This window comes from Plectropomus leopardus, chromosome 11 (assembly GCF_026936395.1).
Source record: "Plectropomus leopardus strain MGB_pleo_1.0 chromosome 11, ASM2693639v1, whole genome shotgun sequence".
Taxonomy (NCBI): Eukaryota; Metazoa; Chordata; class Actinopteri; order Perciformes; family Serranidae; genus Plectropomus; species Plectropomus leopardus.
Window position 1 is genome coordinate 13,386,537 of NC_142186.1, and position 19,464 is coordinate 13,406,000.

A 19,464-nucleotide genomic window follows, 5' to 3' on the forward strand; every position below is an offset into this window, starting at 1 on the left:
AGAGAACGCATCCAAATAGACATGATTTAGTTCAATATGTAGAAACTTTAATTTGAAAAAGTTAAATAACCTCTGGAACTTTAAACTGTACAAAACATATACTGTGGCAATGTTATTTTTCATTCAATACAAACATAGATACCTCATATTTACAAACACTAGTATGAAGAAACACTTGCAGCAGTGCCACAGTTGAACACATGTACATATTTTACAATATTTAAGAACATTCCCTGAGTACAGAAAACAAAAAAGGCAGGGGTTTATGCATTTATTACAGGCCGTGGACAGTCTAAAATTTTAGCAAACCATTTTACATGACCCCAACAATAAAAACTGAGGAATCATTTGCTACAAAATCAGAGTACATTTAAATGATATATTCATTTTAAAGTAGAAGTGCACATAAAAAAACAACTAAACAACAACTAAAATGTTTGACTCTAATTGACAGTGCATTTAAATTCAAGATTTGCAAAAACCTCCAGATATTCTGTGTTAGGAAGAGAATGAACCCCGTTTGTGACTGGTCATGTGCCCAAATGGTAAACAGCTCTATCACAGGCTGTCAGCCAGCAAGTTAAAATGAGCTTTGAGGTGCATTACTGTATTTTATTTTACCCCGTCTTTAAAATAAGTACAGACTGACATGCATGCTTATGTGGATTTGTAAAGTATGTGCGTCTCTATTAGCTCGTGACCTGTCTGCAGACAGATGCTAACTGGTTAATGCAGCTAGTGACAGCAGGAGGGACACTCTGAGATATTTCTCCTCTCCATGCTGCCAGGGCATTCATGGCTGGCTTGGGGTTGCAGGGAGACAGGTCATAGATGCAATAGCTGGCTGCTAACTGGACCTCCCATGGCAAACCTGGGGAGAGAAGACATATATCCACACATATTGAGATTAGACTTCTTTATGGTAATACAACTGCTGAATTGCCTTTTCTCTTTCATAATAGGATGTCAGACCATTACATTTAATTTTTGATTTATTTGGCATAACTATGACACTTACATATACCTGCCATAATATACTGCCATACTGCCAAGTACAGATGTAAATATTGGAATGTGCTCAAAAGGCGACTTATTCTTTTACAATGTCATTTATAATAAACATGGTTTCAAATAGTTGGGTAAGCGTATGTAGAAGTAGTCTCACACAACCACACTGATCTCATGGTGTGTCATTCTTTGAGAAGGATCTGGATGAAACAATCTTGAACCTGCACTAAAGAAAATTTTGGGTTGTTTGCATTTCTCTAAACCAATCACAATCATCTTGGGCGGTGCTAAGCCCAGGTTGCAGCGAAAGTGCCCTTGCAAAACAATGTTGGGGGAAACTTGTTTAGGTTGACTCGGAAGTTGAGGGGATTTTACCCAGTCTACATTGTGTGAGCTTGACTAATATAGGAATAATCCCTTTGAGGGAAAACCTCAAGCTTCAGAATGTTTTGAACACTCTTTCAGACTGTTTTTTCCTTCTATTTTTGAGACAAGATGATGTCAGATTGTGACAGATTTCTCTACAATGGCCATCTGTTTCAGGCACCCTACTGCTTTACATACACTATTACATGTAGCGACATGTAACAGTCTACATCAGGGAAACATATATTTTGGTTGGCCATGTTGTTCATTCCTATCCAGTTTCAGATCATATTTCCCCTGAAACATGCTACAGGTGTTCCAGAGCAGACAATATAAGGAAAAATGTGCTTTTTGACCATTAAAGCGAGTTAACATATTTTAGTAAAAACCCAAACCCTAGGTATTAACCTGAAAATGAGCATAATAGTTCCAAAAACAGTTTCAAAAATCCTGGTGAAGTGAAAGCATGTCTGGTGTAAATTGGCAGTACTCTCAGCACACAACAGAGGCTGCGTATTAGTTACAGCCAAACTGAATCAGTCTGTGTTAACCAAAGTTTCTCATATTTCATACCTTCAGTCTGTCCATGCATACCAAATGTGTTGATGACGTTGGCTACAGTTACCACAGAGGAAATGCACCTCTCTTTGATTCCCAGTTGACCGAGGCGTCCTATTTAAGACAAAAAACAAAACAAAACAAAAAACAAACAATGAATCACCTTGGTGATTATTAAATTACACATCTGGTTATAGTTAACACCCGAGTAACTTAACAATGCAACTGACCAATGAGTCGGAGTACAGTGGCGACAGTCACATCAGAGATGAGTCTTTGTTGATCTCTGGGCTGTGACACCCAGGTGTTCATGAGTGGCCACAGCTCCGTGCTATCAAAGTAAAATGAATACATTAGCACAGGATTACATATTACACTTGCTTTAAAATAAGTATTTAAAAAAATCTTTAAAGGTTTAGTGTGTAGGATTTATTGGGATATAATGTGACATGTATGTTTTCTTTAATGTATAATCACCTGAAAGTAAGAATTGTTTTGTTTTTGTTACCATAGCATGAGCTGTTAATATCTACATACAGAGCGGGTCCTCATTCATGGAGGACGCTGTGTTGCACCGCTATGTTTCTACAGTAGCAAAGAATGGAAAAACCAAACATGGGCTCTAGATGGGGCTATTTGTCTTTTTGGGCCAGTCACTGTAGTCAGCAGCCCTTCCACATCAACAGTGTTGGAAAAACAAAGAATTTAAACATGAAACTGGATATTCAGTGTTTTTAAATGTTTTAAGGTCCATTTGTTTTGGAGAGGTGGAGACCTCTGTGGATAAATAGGCCCCAAATAAAAACAACCAGAACATCTAGATCTTGAGTTATGAGAGAAAAAGGTGAGCACAAATTAGTAGGTGCTGGGCTTGTGGCCTGTCTTTGACAAGCATCAGAGATAGCCCAGTGTTTTTTAACCAGTTTAAATCACATGTTACATTTGTTCTGGAGAGGAGGAGACCTTTGTGGCTTCTGGCAAAACCTTCTGATTGATGAACACTGAAGGAATTTTAACCCGGAGAAATTTTAGCAGGTTGCAATCTGCTATCTTACACACTGTTCCTTTACCAAGTTTTACATGGTTATTTTTGTGTTGTTTAGAAGACAACTGAGATTAAAATTAAAATCATTAAGAACAGTAGCTTCAAGGCAGAAAAAGTGACATACCCCAAGACATGATCATAGGTCCACTTCCACTTCTTGTGTTTACAAAGGACTTGCAGTGCTGAGACAAGCTCCCAGGCCTCAGTCCCCAGGTCATGCCCATACTGACTGTGTTCAGTGAAAGACAGGCTTGACCCTGAGCGAATGTCAGACAGTGTTCTGGAGATCAGCGTGTCAATGTCACAAGGAGGATTCTGCAATGATACAGGGAGATAAGTTTTAGAACGCTCATTCTACATTATTTGACAGGGCACAGATGCGAGAGAAGAGATGATGTGATAAAGGCAATGAACTGACTCTAAACTTAAGGTTAGAAAATCAAGCATTGCATAGAGCTAAAATGCAAAGGAAATTGTTAAAATGGCAATGCTTTCACCAATCACTCCCTTTGAAAATCAGGGGATATGCATCAGAAAAGCTAGATTTGAAAAAAAATACACATAACTTGACAAATGTAGAGCCACATATCTATACAAATACTTCACCTTCTCCCAACCAAGAAATGCTGAGAGGCAGCTGAGGAGGTTCTCTGGTGCTGTCAGTTTGGTGACAGTATGTATTGCCTGGCACAGAGAACCACTGTGTGAGAGAACATTGGGCCATGTTGTCACCATAAACAAAATCAGCTTAGCAGAATCTGGAAAATCTGCAGTAGGGAAGAAACAATGACAAAAAAACATTGATCATATTTAAGCTTAATGGATTTGGATGAAAAAAAACATTGCAGCTGAATAAAAACTGTCTTCACAGATGCCAAGATAAGTTAAAATGGCAGTGCAGGTGTATCAAGTGTGTGTAAAGGCCTACAATATGACACAAATTGCAGACCTTCTGTGAGTAGGCTGTGGGCCAGGATGTGCACCTTCTCCCAGTCTCTCTTCTGTCTACAGATCCCTGTGTGGACTCTGCAGAGGGCCTGCATGTAGTTACTGCTGAGATCTCTTTTCTCTGTTTTCAGCTTGTTCAGGATGGCCAAAATCATATCATCTGCCTTAAGCTGAGGAGAGAAGTGAGAAAACATGCACATTAATTTCACATGGACACAGATTTTTGAAAACACACTTTGTCTTATGAGGCATTTGTCTTAATAAATTAACTTTTGTCAGAAGACTACCTAACAGCCACATGCTTGAACTGTTGTTCAATTGACATTTTTACTTCCTTTATACAAAGACTGCTGATATATTGGCTTCTTTTTTCTTTATTAAACCATAAGCAAGTTAAAAAAGGAGGGATTAAGAAAAGACTGGAAAATAGCCAATTCTGTGAATAGGGTTAGGGTTAAGGGTTAATGTTTTTGCTGAAATTGCTGTAGCAATACAATGTTAAGCCTGTTAGGATATTATTTTTCCGGTTCAGTTGATCAGATAAAAATTATGTCATTCATTTAAAATCTGGTGTGTACAAATAACCTCACAGAGATTGCCTGATGCTAGTTTGTCTCAAGAAACTACTGTTACCCATACTGGAAGAACAATGCAAAGTGACCAGAGGCTCAGAATTTAGTTAGTGAATGAATGGTAAGAAGGAAAAATAAAAAAAACAGGAGTTAAATAACAACCAGTATACTCACCAAACCGCTTTGGCAAATCTCAGAGATAACCTCTTTTTCCACATCTCTCAAGACAGGCTTTTTGGGCAGGTTACCCACAAACAGGTGGCTCTGGATCACAGGCAATAGATCAAAACACTGGCTTTCAATCTTCTTTAAAAAGTTATTTATAATATTTTGCTCTGCAGGTTCTCCAAATTCCATGGATGGAGGGGTTGTTTCATTTTTTAGCAGTTTGGGCCTCAAAGTCTTGGGTGTAGTGGTCTCCTCTCCACTGTTGGAGGAGGAAGGCGCCTGCCTGCGACTGACAGCAGGAGAGTCGTCATCTAGCCTGAGACATTTGCTGCTTTTGGGTTGAGGCAAACTGATGGCCTGTCTTTTCCCTCCTCTCATCTCAGTCTTGGTGAAGGCTGTTGAAGTAGAGTTAACACTTTTAAAGCAAGACATCTGACTGTCAGTTGCTGAAGTTACTGTTCCACTCTCAGAAGAACAAATACCGAGACCGACATTCCCTCTGAGGATGCTCAGAGTTCGGGCATGGGCAGAGAGCTCTGGGTACATGGTGTCAAGCATTCTCATGGAGTTTTCTTGAGATGGACTGGAGGAAGACGACGGAGAAGAGTGCACCGCCGTAAAGGGCAGGCGACCTGGGACAGGCAAGGCATGTTTTGGAGTGGCGGATCCGAACTGAAGTGGTGATGAGGGGACTCCGTTTGGAGGAAGTGGACTGTTTAGAGATGAGGAACACAGCTGCTGGCTGTTGGGTGTCAAATGGACCTTGACAGGAGTGGTAGGCGAAGCCAATCTGTCCATGGGAGAGGGAAATGAGAGCTTCCCAATAGCTTGCCTTGGATTGATTGATTTGCCTGCTTTCGGAGGTGTGATCACTGGCGTTAGAAGACGAGGAAGTGGAGGGCCCAGTTCAGAGCGAACCTGGCCTATGTATTCTAATGGTTGAGCTGCAGTTGAAACTTCCACTGGAGTGGGATCTTCCTCTCTGATCACATGTGGGCTTTGTTTTTCAAGCATCTTTGTACATTTTGACTCCAAACATTCTTTTTGTCCATTTGTGGCAGCAGCACTGTTTAATGAGATAGTAGCTCTAACAGAGCGCAAGTTATAATTGTTCTTTTTATGGTTACTTGTGTCTGTGCTGTCCCGAGGCAACTCTTTGACAATGGCCTTTTCTATGACAGCTTCTTCTTTTAAATTGGAGACAAACTGCGGGGTTTTTTTGCTTGCTGAAATGTATTCAGAGTTGTTTAATTTGTCTGAGCTTTGATACGTTTCCAAAGCCTGCAATGCCACATTGGGTAACACACATGAAGGACTCAACTGCCTGCACACAGAATGCATATTTCCTTTAACAGATTCACAGTTAACAGTCTGTTGGGAGTCAGACAGGGAAGGGCCAGGATCTACTAGTGTTTCACTGTTCATTGTCTCCATGTCCACATCCAATTTTGATGGAGTTTCAACATTTGCTTTACCAGATTCCTGCTCAGCATGGGACTCTTCATCTTCTATCTTCAGCAGTGAAGACTTGTGAGGAGACTGTGGATGACTATCACCATTTGACTCTGAGCTAGAAGTCGTTACATGAACTCCTCCAGGTCCTTGCGCTTCATTTCCATTTTCCCTCCCATGAGGTTTAATGGATGCATCACTTTCAAGCTTTTCTTTAGCATTTGAATTGGAGGCATTACTGATGCTGTCACTGCTGCTTGACAGACAAGGGTTATCGTCTGGCATGTCTGTGTCCTTGCCAAAACAGTCCTGATGACTTTTTCCCATTTCTGAACCATTTTCTTTATTTGTACCCTCAGCGTCTTGCACAGAGTCAATCAATGTTGAGGAAGTACCTGACTTTGCATCTCCTTTTTCTTCACAGATTACAGTTGTATCACTTCTTCTGGGTGACTCTCCACCACCAGGAATAACATCACTTGGACTTCTGTCTATATCCATCTTTGTAATAGTCTCTGACTGATCTTCCTTTGCCTTTCCTAAAGCATTTTCACTTTCAGAGATGCTTTTGGTATCACTGCTATTGGAATTTGCACTACAGGATTGGTCTTGACTTTCTGTAGTTAATGAGACAACCTCTACCATCAGTGTTATGTCTGATGTGGAAGAAGAGGATGATGCTGATACTAAAGAAACAGTCGCTGGCTCCAGCGAAGTCTGCATGTCTTTTTGAAGAGGCATTTCCTCACCATCTGTGCTGCTTTTGCCCTTCACTTCAGTAGGGCTACTCAACTTATTTTGTCCCAATTCTTTGGAGTCATTTTCAAATGAAATGTGTTCTACTTCCTGTGTTGTGACTGATAGCAAGTTCACTGTCTCCTCTGTTGGTTGTGCATAAGATTGTGGACCGTTACTTGTTACTGATGTTGTAATGAGTAAGGACTGTTCTTGTTGATGAGAAACCAGGTCATTGGCGATTTGGGGATGGGTTTCCTTTTCTTCATCATATGTCTCCATAGATTCCATCTCTGTGTCCTGAAAGTCAGGAAGGAGAAAACAGAGATGTAACATGCAATAGCATACAACCATCATAGCACTTTGAAAAGGACCAGGCCAACCAGCAGACAAGAAAAATGCCAGTTATTAACTAAAAACTTTGGAATTACATTACAGGAGCTTTGGTGTGACAAATGTGCTTTACTAGAAAGGCCAAATCTGCAATTTTTGAACATATAAATCACGTGTATGTTCACAGGCAAGTAATACAAGGCAAACCAGAGTTTTGTGTGTTTCTCCAAAATACAATTAAATTAAGTTTCAAAATATTGAAAAATAATGTCACAGTTTCTTAAAGTAGTAGTTGACACAGAGTGTGTTTTATCTTCTGTGACTTATTAATTGCTTATTCATTCATTGTAATTACAACTCTTGCATTGTGAATTCAATATCCAATAAGGCAGATAGAAGCAGCTTGCACTATTTTAAAACCATAAATAAAAACAGGGAAAACTGCATATTAGTAATTTTTCAAGAGCGCATTTGAAAGAACACACCTTAATTCTCGTCAAATCTGGTAGTGGTGAAATGCAGGGAAGCAGTGGTTTGAACATTGCCATTATCTCCCCAACAGATATTTCGGAGCTGCCCGAGTCAGGAGATGACTCCTTAGTTTTGCGTTCCTTGTACAATCGCTTGCTCTTTTTGGGAGTGTCCGTTTGCTTCTTGGCACTTGTCGACTGCAGAGATGCTGGCTGCTCAATGGCTTTCTGCTTGTGAGGGGAGGGTTTTATCTGTGTCACAGTGTCCTTCCACTGCATGGGGCAACTGTGGGATTCAATGATCTTGTGAGAAGCAGACCTTGATGCATTACTCAGATGAGATTGCAATCTGTTTTGTGGGGAAGAGGGTGGAACTTGCTTGGACCTGCACTCTGAAATAACTGGAATAAAAGAGAAGATTGCAATAAATGCATGAAATGGTGAAAGAAAATTGAAAAGCCAGAGGTAAAAGTAAAGACACAGTAAAGACACTCAATGAGCTAATTCATTAATAACACACAGATAAAGTTAGCTTAATGATGCCTCACCAGGTAAGTGCAACAGGTTTGCAGGGAGCTGCTGCTGAGGTTCAACACACGCCCACAAATTCTGTAGCAACATCTGGAACCTCTCTGAGAAACAGACACAAACAATCACAAGCTGCAAAAAATTTACAATGATCTTGATTGATGCATGCGATTACCTCCCCAAATAAATGTGATAAATAAAAAGTGAAGCTGACTGCATACCTTTGTCAACTTTAGGTTCCTCAGGTGCATTAGCTTGAGCTGATGCGCTTCTATATTCTGCCAAGAAATAATTCAGATGTCACTTAACTTTTGTTTCAATGTAATTTTAATTCTCGAAAAGACACTGCTGTTTCATAGATTAAACTAATTACTTTATCTTACGGCATTTGAAACCTAATTTTAAAAAGATAGGTCATTTGTAAGAATTGTAACAATTTTTGTTTACCTAAATTCTAACCTGAAGAAACAAGATCTGACCACAGAAAAATAAGCAGTGTAATGCTGTTTTTGTAAATGAAGCTTTAAGTTGCTTACCTTTACTCCTTTCTCTTTCCAGTTTCAGCAGTCTCACCTGCAAATGAATTGAAATTATACACAAAGAAAAGTCAGTTGAATATTATTGAAGATGCTTCCACCACTTTGCCATATGTAAAGGGTCACTACTGTACCTGGAGGTCATCAATATTTCTCTCCAGCAGGGTTTTCTCTTTGGTCAGCTGGGATATTTGATGTTTTTGATCGCAAACTGAGTCTGAAATAAGAACAGAAATATGTAAAGCTAAATCCCCAAGCAAGTACTTTCAATATTAACACAGATTCAGACATTCTTATGAACATGATGCAATTCTTAATCTTTTCATTGTCAATTTTTAATACCAACCTTCAAGCAGTCTTATGTTATTTTCAAGCTTGTTCTTTCTGTTGATAAGAAAACAACACAGGACCTTTTAGCATAATTAGATTGAAATAATTTTGTCAAACAAAATAAGAGAAACAATGAACCATGAATAACACAAAGTTTCATAACAAATAACAGAAAAGACACATTGAGAGATAGATGGACATGGCACTCATTAATGTCTTAGTTAAGAAACCTGTAAAGCAAGTGGAAGTTCTTACCTGCTTGTTGTCTTGGCATTCTCCTCAATCAGTTTTTCAACTTGATCTGCTTGTGCCTCAGACGTCTTCAGAAGTGTCTGAGGAAATGAAAATTAACATTTACTTTATTAACCTATAGATTCTGTGTATGAAGCTGCAGAGAACAATAGTCATCATTCATTGTCAACAATAAGATCACAGCAATTTTAAAGGACTCAAGTGTGTTTGGAGAGCACTTTTTTGCTTACCTGGGTCTTCAGCAAATCATTTTCTACCGCAGCCTTTTCCCTCTTCAGCTGAGCATTTTCAAGTGACTGTGTTTCTATCAGTTCTGACAGATAAAAGAACAAAAGCAAAAAGTCAGGGGTGCTTTTAAAACCATCTTTAAAAGATTATGAAACATTTTCACAAGATTATTACAACTGTTTTCATAAGTTATGCAACTATTCACTGGTAAAAGTTACAGCATGCAAATTTTAAGTACCTTTCAAGTCCTTTAGCTGGTCTTCAAGTTTCTTATTTCTGAGGGATGTGAAAAATAATAGCATTTTAACACAAAGATAATACCATCATACTATCATTAATCGAACTATCATAATTATGACATAGTTATCTCTTACTCAGCTGTCATCTTGGTGTTTTGCTGCTTCAGCGCTTCCATCTCTTCAGACATTGATCCATAGCCTTTGAGCGCATCCTATAAAAATCAACATATCATCAGAAAAACAAACAAAAAATACAAAAGTGTGGCTGGCACATTTTATGTTGTAGTACTAACGTTAAGCGACATATACATTATTACCATCAAAAAATAGTAGTTCATAAAAAAAAAAAAAAAAATGATATCCTACAGAGATGGGGCATACCTTCTTTTCCTCCAGTTCTGCTTGCACAGATTCATAATCTGCTGTCTTCTTCTCCAAAGTAGCCCGTCTGATCTGCAGCTCATGCAGCTGTTGTTGAAGCCTGATCGTGTCACTGCATAAAACATTTTAAGAACAGTTTCATGTAACATGTAATAACATATTGCAAATAAGCGTTTACTCTTTAAAAACTACAAGAGATGATGATAACTGATAGTCTTTCAGTAATTCATCACTACAGAGTTACTCTTGTCAAATATTCCCATTAAGATATTTTAAATTATTCAGAAACTACAAACAAAGGGATATTTTTAATTAATTGTGACCACCATTATAATGCATGTAAAGGGTTAGAAAAAGAAGTAATATATTTATAATAATTATTAACGGGAAACACTGACAAACAATCCGCAAAAGTAAACAGATAACTGGCTAGTTTGCTACGACAAATGTTTAGTAAACCATATAATGATAGCCAGTTGGAAAAAACTAACAAAAGAATACAGTTACATAATAGTCTTGATTTTGATGTGTAACTATGCTATATCTGTTGAGGAAATTCTAAATAACATGGTTAAAAAACTTACCCAGTTACTTTTAGTGTTTTACTGAGACAATTGTCCATGGGCAACACACAAGGTTAAGTTACGAAACGTTAATTTAATTATTAGCTGGCATTAATTTTAGTTACACTTAATATTTATCCCGGGCTCCGTAGAAATCAAATCTCAGTACGAAATGTGTTGTTTCCTGAATATTGTTCGTCTATTCACAAGACAAATTATTTCTAGACTCCAATTTAGTCACATTAGTTGTTACAGAGTGTCTCCTGTCACAGCTAGTTAGCTGTAATTTTTAACATAATGAGACGTGTCTCCATGGTAAATACCGTACTCACTCAGCAACCGTGATCTTCTGTTTCAGCGCCAGAAATGACGACACATATTCTGTCAGGCTCTGTGATCAGAGAAAAGAAGAAACAAAACAAAAACAAACGGGAAATATTGTCATAATTCATATTTACCGACAACGTTCACATGGCTGATAAGATATAAACAGTCACAATTGTCAACGAGTATGTATATATATTCAGTCAACAAAGACACAACTTTTCAGTTGACTCGTCTGTCACATAAAGATGATCTGACCTGGTTCAAAACAGAGCAGTTTTGACAGTTTCCAACCGTCGCGTCCGCGGCGACTGCGGCCGTTTTGGACTGACTGTCCCCTGGCATCATGGTAAGACAGATTCCACCGAAACCCTCAAAGCCGATGTTTTAAATTACAAAAAGTTACGACCATCTCCCGGTGATACAAAATCCACACAGGTTCAAAATAAACTTCACATTTTCGCGTCTCCCACGTTGACCAAGGACCCAAGCCAGGACCCCACGGAGGTAGCTTCGGGAAATGCCGTTTAAATTAAAATCAAATATATCTCACGTAGTTGTCACCCCTCTACAAATTCTTGTATGCATTCAATTGAGTATGAGTAAGAATGGTGCTCAGTTGTATACATTTCTGTCGACCGAAATATTATGTTTCCCGAAATTCGGATTTTGGTTCAGGCAGCGCTGGTCGATGATGTCGTATGGAGGCGGATCAGATAGAAAACAGAAAAGCGCTACAGCTTGTGCTGGCCAGTGGGGGCAGTATTTCAGCCTTTTAGCCTGCAGTGCACCGTTATTGTTGTGCAGCTCGATAGTCCGTTTTATGTTTGTGGACAACACATGAAAAGAGTTATCATAGTAAACCTCACCGGGTCATACACAGTTCATCAAGTATTGAAAAGGCTGTCTTTCACTACCACCATATGAAACCTGTTCAGAAGAAATACTACATTTTGTCTTTGTATATTTATATATACATATGATCACGAGCTAAATAGCTATCCCTGGTGGTCTAGTGGTTAGGATTCGGCGCTCTCACCGCCGCGGCCCGGGTTCGATTCCCGGTCAGGGAACTCCTCTTGTTTTCGAAAAGCACTGTTTGGAAGGATAGGAAAGGTATCCGAACAGAATTACCTATCGCATACCTCTAGTCATGTGAGCGGAACGTTTTTTTGTATTTATAAGCAGTGTTGCACGTTATGCTTTGCTTCAATATTTGCATTGTGTATTAAATTTCTATATACAGTCAGTAGAGGGTACTGTTGTACAGATAACAGCATTACAGTGTTCTCAGTATATACTGTATCTTTCTGTTTCTCTCTCTCTCTCTCTCTCTCACACACACACACCACCACCACCACCAACAACAACAACAAAAACAACAAAAAAAAACTTTTTCAATAGACACTTTGGAGGTCATGTGGTCACAAATTACAAAAGGTTAAGTGCCCCAGGTTATTATTCTCCAGACTGGTCCTTGTTACTGTAGCAGCAGATCGTCTCCAGCCTGCTGAGTCTAACAGCTCAGAGGAAACAACTAAAGGTGCTGGAACTGCTGTAGGTGCATCTTGATGGAAAGATAATAACCCTGTAACTTCAGATGAACCTTCTGAGTGTAGCCTCAAGGCTAAAGAGCCCAATCTCTCCAAACAGATGCAGTCAGAGATAGCATAGTTTCTTTAAAGTGGAAAGGGGAACATTGGGCATGCTTTCTCTCTTCCTGTCTCTCTCTGACAGATAATCTCCTCTGTTACCTGACATGGGTTAGGTAACACTTTGGATGTTGCCAAATTTGTCTCGATCACCTTTGTTACCTACAGGAAGCCTTTGTCTGATTGCTATCTTTGTATAAACAAAATGCTTCATCCTCTTAATCCCTTTCTTGTTGAGTGGTTGGATTTTTTTCCTCTTCTTTTTTCCTTTGTTTAAAGCTCCTAATTTGTTAAAATTATAGAGGTGGAATTACATTTGCTGTCTAATGAAAGTCAAAGCATAAGTCACTGAAGCAATAAATGATTGTTTTTGTTAGCCTAATTACTGAATTAAGATATTACCCTGTATTCATACACTGTCGGAATAAATGGAAAATTAGTTCTGTCTAGGAATATTAATGTGAACACTGCTTCAAGTCAGAACAACAAATTGAAAAATTGGTGAAAATTTGTCCACAAGACTTTCAGAGTTGGCGTCATATTACGCAGAAACATGGTGGACAAAAGTCACTGCTGGGTTAATGGTAACTGGAGACTTTATGTAATATGTGATATGGCATGCAACCTGACCTTGATGAATTAGAAAAGTTATTCATTAGCATTAACCCTCAGGTAAAGCAATATTTTAGTGCCCTTCTGTTTTTTTAAATGATCTGAGCAATACAATACAACTCGGCATCTTTGTGGCATCCACGTTGTTTCCATGTCACACTGAAAAACACGTGAACACAACAAATTCAGAATGACTTCCCGGCTTGGAAAAACGGACCATCTAAGAAAAATATGAATGCAGCATTACTCTTTAAAAAAGTGACTGGTTCATCTCAGGGCTAAATCACACTGACAGAAAAATATATTTGCATTCACATCTACAGCAGTTTAGAGTTTCTAATGCACCTAAACTGCATATCTTTGAACTGCAGCAGGAAACCCAGACCGCAGGAGAGGATGCAAACTTTCAGGTGTAAACTTCAATGCATTATAATACTTCATTATTTCAGTACTTCATAGAGAAACACAATAGTGAAATACATTGTTTTATGACAATTTCAGTTCACATTTTCATTCTCTTCTCTTCTCTTCTCTTCTCTTCTCTTCTCTTCTCTTCTCTTCTCTTCTCTTCTCTAAGATTGAGTTTTTACTTGACATGGGTGTGAAGTGGCTGATGACAGTAAATTCCAGAAACTAAGGAAGGGGGGGTTAGAGAAATCTGACTCTGTGTGTGTTTGTGTGTGTGTGTGTGTGTGTGTGTGTGTGTGTGTGTGCCTGTGTCTGTGTGTGTGTCTGTGTGTGTGTGTGTGTGTGTGTGTGTGTGTGTGTGTGTCTGTGTGTGGTGTTGCCTTTGTCAGCAAACTGACATTAATTAATAAAACTGTTCTGCATCTCTGAACATCTTGCAAACATTTTACTTGTGAGACCCCCCAACTGCTACCCTGGCCTAAATGTATTCAGTAAGATACAAAAAGCATACAGAAAGAGTGACACAGTGCCCACAGCTGACCAACTATATATCAGCTACACAGAGGTGGTTGACAGGGAGGAAAACCCCTTTTTCTCTGTACCCACCTCTCCCTCTGGCTCACTCCCTCTCCTGCTCACAGCATTTTTCTATGACAGCACCAAATACATAGATGCCCTCCCTCCTCCCTTCTTTCAACTCTCTCTGTCTTCTCACACTCTTCTTCTCTCTCTGAAGGCCTTAGGGCTGTGCCCCAAGGATTATGACAATGGTGATTTTGTTTTGGGGCATCTGTGTCTACTTGACATGTTGAGAAATGACTTAAGAGGAAAGCCCAGACACAAGATGTCATAGGTGTTGAAATGGCTAATACCGTTTTGGCATTATTGTTGCCTGTGTGCTGGCATATGTGCTGCACACCATTGCAGACTGAGGATGGGAGCTTAGAATTAGGGTCATTTCTCAAATCATATTTCTTTATTCATCAATTTATGATATAACATACAATGCTAATTCATGGTGTGGTGGTGTTTTATCAACCACGTACTAAAAAAATTACAAGAATTGCTGAAGATGGCTCATTGCATTAAATTAAACTTGATAGAAAATAGAAAAAGGGTGTTTGTTATTGTAGCCAAGGTTAATTGTATACCTCAATATTACATACACCTATAATACCTTAATAAATGTTTAACTTTACAACCCTGGATTCATACAAAAAATAGCCATAACAGGAAACATATCAGAGGACCATAACTGCTCGACACATGCCCTGTATTCACTAAGTTTAAACCTGCTCTAATCACAGTTTTAGTCAAAAGTCACTGGTAGAGACAAACATGCACATATTTACAGACACAGCAGTTCCCCTCAGCTCCATGGAGAACCTTTGCCTTTTCAGCTCATTATTTTAGTTTTGCATCCCCAAGATTTCCAGTTTTGATTTCCTGTTCGAACCAGCCTCACCTCAGGACATACAGAGCAGTTATCTTCATTGAAAACCGCTCTAAAAACAAGTTTAAGTTCGTATTAAATACAACCTCCATGAAAAAATTCAGCCTCATGTAGCAAAAAATGTGGCCGCCAAAGGCTGGAGAATTTTTTTCTGGACTGAGTGACTGTACAGTGCACATGGGAAAAGTTTACCTTTGGCAAAATCTATAACCTTAAACTGGAAATCCCTCTCTGGCAGAAAGCCCTCTAGGCAAACTCTTCTCCCAACAGTGTCCATGACATGGTGCATGTAGCTGCTAAAGAGCAAGATAGTTCTCTCAGTAGTTGTTAAGACAAAAACAGAGCTGAGAGATGAGTGAGTGTTGTACTTACATTTATTCATCTGGTGGCCAGAAACACAGCTTCAAATGAATGCTAATGCTGGTCCCTGACTGCTGCATGTGCAAATCAAGCCCCCGAGAACAACGCTGAGCTTTGAAGCCAGTGTTGCATAGTGGTTAAACATGGAATTGTGATGGCTGGCTCCATCATATGATGCCATGGGGCCCAAAAATACTTTTTCTCCTAGACTTACATAGTGAAAAAGAAGTCTAGGTCTAGATCACTGAATACATTTATTTGAGCCATTCGGTTTTAATAACATTTCAAAGTTCTAGAAGAGCTGCACAGTTGAATTGTTTCAATCCCATTCTCGTTAGTGGAGGGCTAAACTGGAAGTTAACTGTTTAGTTTATATTGCACTCGCTCTGTGGGCCCCATGGTGAGGAATATCAACCTCTGAAATCAAGCTTTTTGGCTTCATGTTCCACTGAGCAACTGAAATGGGAACTGAAACAGGGCTCCACCTCCTATGCTGTATCCAGTTCTCTTTATACACCCGTGGTGCAATATGTGAGATATTGTTTGCTGACAGCTATATCAGCTTTTAAAAGTGATGCAATGTCGTTGTTACGCTGCCCCCATGTAGCTAAAAACTGTATTAATGTAGCAACAATTTCTAAACTTTTTGATCCCAGCTGAGCTTGCACCAAGCCTAAACTGTACTGTTTTCTACCTTGTGGAGATAAAGTTCCCCTATGCAGTTTGTTGAAAACAAATCCTTTGCCAGGATAGGATAACAATATTATGCCCAGTTTAAAAAAAACAAAAAAGTACGATTGAAGGAATCAAGTTCACTTCCTGACCTTTCTTCCCTTGGCAAAAACATATTCAAACTTTCAGTCTCACATCACACCGAAAGGATCAAATTCACTCAACCTGACAGCCAAACACAATGAAATCAGGACTCGTGCCAAAGCTGAGATGCTGACATGACACACATTTCTTTATTATTTCATTTACATTGTAAAAATCACATCGAAATAGCCATCACCTGTCTGTCAGTGCTTTCAGCCATAACCAATATGTAATGCATTATTTTTGTGCCATATCAATGCATGCAATACATGACATGTGTAATAATGTAGGACAATGCAACGGGAAGACGGATGAGTGACTCTTAAAACAGCATGCTCATACCTTTTGTCATTATTACAGATTTAAACTCGAAAGCTGTTGTAAATGATTACTCATCCATGTTGACATTACTGAATTGGGCTTTGTAAGATCACATTTTAATTTTCTTCAAGAATAAAATAAAAGTTTTGAGTAAAAAAGGTGCAGTTTGTCAGCATGAAATCTTATGAAACATAATACAAAATATAAAGTTACTGGGCTTAGGTAAAGTAATAAAATGACACATTTATACTGCTTATTAATACAGTCTTCCAGCAACGCCATATCGTAAAGCCAATAAATAAAACAAACAATACTGTACATGGGTCACTCAATTCATTTGTTCTTTCCTGACACTTGAGGATTTCACATTGATTTGGTGACAGAAGACAACGTTGTAGCACCACTGAGAATGAAAGCCAGTTCCTGCAACCCTGACCCATCTCAGAATAGTGTATGCATGTATGAAGCATTTGGTTTAGTTCTTTCCTTTTTTTCTTTGACATGGCAACACAAAGCTTCCTGTTATTGTCCAGCTATCAAGGAAGCCTTCTTTGATTATTCCCAGTCTGTTTTTTATCAAGCCATAGAGAAAAATTATGTTCTCTTACTTGCGTCTTTGAAACATCCCTTTTCATTATCAGACCCCAGATTTCCAATTGATCAAGAATTGCAGCGCAGACCCGGGTGTATCACATGTTTCAGTGCCTGAAACCTCGTCAACCATTTTTCTCTGTTGGCCTGCCATCATTTGCTTGTGGTTGACTGGGAGACGTTGGGTGTCCTGGGTACAGATCACATACAGTCTATAAACAAAGCTGGGATTTTTCAGGTTTTCAGTTTCTTTTGGATATGTCAGTCCTATTCGCTTTAATCAAGATTCCCATTTTGCTAGTTCCTCCTCATAATTCTCTCCTTTATTTGTACTGTCCTGATCACATTCCTGTGTAGTGAATCAAGTTCTTGTATCCAGATGTCCGGCATCGCAGGGAAAAGAAAGGGCAACTCTCTTGCACTTCCACTGAAGTATCGTTCGTTTTTCAGTGCTCGACGCACGCTTAAAGCAAAAACACTGTCTTTTCAAGCATGGACGTCAAATATAGTCTTTTGTCTAACTACCTATCTGTCTGTGTCACAGACAAAGTCACTCCGTATGATTATAGGTTTGAATTTGAACAGGACTGGCAGCACTGCTTGCCATAAAACTTGTGGTTGCAGACTCCATGCTGAGGCACCAGGTAACACCAGTTGAAGTAATCTCGACACGCAACGTCTGTGGACAAAAAGAAATACAAATGAAGCTTGTTGCTATTCTGACAGGGCATTTAAGGATAACTACAGTTTACAAAAGTTTGCATACACGCATCAAAGTAGCACTTTTAAGTTAGGTACCTTTCTTCTCAGGCTGTGGGCAGAAGTTGGTGTTGCAGGCCTGGGACATCAAGGGTTTAAGGTGGAGGGCACAGCCAGGAGAGGGCTTCCCTTGGACCAGACACTGGACTGTCCTGGCCTGCACTCCTCCTCCGCAGGTAACTGTGCACTGTAGAGTTCAAAGAAAATAAACCTTGATGTTGGATACAATGAATGTCATGAACCCTGTTTCAGATCCTCCTCTCTTGTCAGTCACCAGGGGTTGATGAGCTTTCAAAGTGACCATAAACAAAGCCAAGACTGCAGACATAAAATGTAATGCAGTGCTCCGTATGGTTCAGCTATGTAACCCTGCTCTAGGGGCTTGAAACCTCATGTCTATCGCATGCTATGGCACAGCTTGGCCTAAATCAATTCTTCTTTGGGGTTTTCTTCACTAAAAGTTATTGAAAATACCTGATACTTTTTTTGGAACCACCTCAGCTGAGGTTTCAAGCGAGCCGTGACAATACTACAAGGTGAAGTTAAAACACTGCAGATCACTGATCATTTTTAAATAGCCACGCTACTGTCGATAGCAACCCCAATTTGTTCAATTCATTCAACCCCAATTTTAAAAGAATGTCACCCTGCAAAACCATGCCATGGTTAATTAACAAAGTGCAGAAACTACTCTGTTTGCAGGAATTCGTGCTTTGTTGCATTTAAGATGAAGTGTCTGCAGTTTCGGTCCGCGTGGCTATGAATAATATGAAGAATCCCGCTTACATTGATGCAATACTATCTGCAAGAGAAAAGTCCCCGGTCCCAAAAGTGGGTCGAGCCGAATTGAGCCGAACCATTCAGTAAAAAAGAAGAATAAGTTACCGTACCTGAGACCAAGGAGATGAGTGCCATTGTGCTTGAGGCGGAGGTTGAGGGAGGGGTTGAGGTGGGTAGGTGCGATGACGTGTGCTCCATCGCTGGACTGGTGGGGTCGTGCGGACGGGGCATTCAGCCAGGATGCAGGGCCTCTGGAGCTCAACTGTGGGCTTGGGAACATGGTGGCACTTCTTGGCAGCGAGCTCTCTGTATTTTCCTGCAGTGTCCTGTAGTATGGAAACCACAAATACTCATGCTACCGATGCCATTGTGTAAATTGCACATCACTGTTTGATGAAAATAAAAAGCAGTGATCTGTTGAAATAGATGTTTAAAGTTACTAATTTAGTAATTACCATTTTGCTATATTTTAGTGAACGGGTAATACACACCTTCTCTGCACACTTGATGAATCGTGCCTGATAGCCACGACCACACGTTACTGAACACTGGATGATGAAAGAAGGAAGTGAACATAGGAAAAAATAGAGAAAGACAACATATTTACATTAGCTAAAACACTATAATTTAACATACCACATTACTATATCTATTTTAGTTGGATATTTTTTCATCA

The 19,464-nt window shown here is 39.4% G+C and overlaps 2 protein-coding genes and 1 non-coding gene across 3 annotated transcripts in view; 1 reads left to right on the forward strand and 2 right to left on the reverse strand.

Annotated features, from left to right (window-relative positions):
- Positions 1 to 25: 25 nt before the first annotated feature.
- Positions 26 to 11,697, reverse strand: ice1 (KIAA0947-like (H. sapiens)). Its single transcript, XM_042490599.2, has 20 exons — positions 11,295 to 11,697; positions 11,045 to 11,103; positions 10,150 to 10,261; positions 9,904 to 9,980; positions 9,768 to 9,805; positions 9,532 to 9,614; positions 9,305 to 9,381; positions 9,066 to 9,103; positions 8,854 to 8,936; positions 8,720 to 8,756; positions 8,405 to 8,461; positions 8,204 to 8,287; positions 7,671 to 8,056; positions 4,672 to 7,152; positions 3,927 to 4,095; positions 3,584 to 3,744; positions 3,102 to 3,292; positions 2,163 to 2,263; positions 1,948 to 2,046; positions 26 to 871 (listed from the first exon to the last, which is right to left on the reverse strand). Exons 1-20 carry the CDS (start codon positions 11,382 to 11,384, stop codon positions 690 to 692), a joined length of 4,605 nt encoding a protein of 1,534 aa, XP_042346533.2. The 5' UTR covers positions 11,385 to 11,697; the 3' UTR covers positions 26 to 689.
- Positions 11,698 to 12,037: 340 nt separating this feature from the next.
- trnae-cuc (transfer RNA glutamic acid (anticodon CUC)) lies at positions 12,038 to 12,109 on the forward strand. The gene has a single exon. It is a non-coding gene; the product is annotated as a tRNA-Glu (tRNA).
- Positions 12,110 to 16,470: 4,361 nt separating this feature from the next.
- adamts16 (ADAM metallopeptidase with thrombospondin type 1 motif, 16) overlaps positions 16,471 to 19,464 on the reverse strand; it is a 65,140-nt gene continuing 62,146 nt past the window's right edge. The window contains exons 21-24 of the mRNA XM_042490638.2: positions 19,280 to 19,336; positions 18,899 to 19,114; positions 18,048 to 18,195; positions 16,471 to 17,928 (exon numbers count right to left, since the gene is read on the reverse strand). Of these exons, the coding sequence (XP_042346572.2) occupies positions 17,813 to 17,928; positions 18,048 to 18,195; positions 18,899 to 19,114; positions 19,280 to 19,336 (537 nt within the window). The 3' untranslated portion in view covers positions 16,471 to 17,812. The remainder of the gene's footprint in view (positions 17,929 to 18,047; positions 18,196 to 18,898; positions 19,115 to 19,279; positions 19,337 to 19,464) is intronic.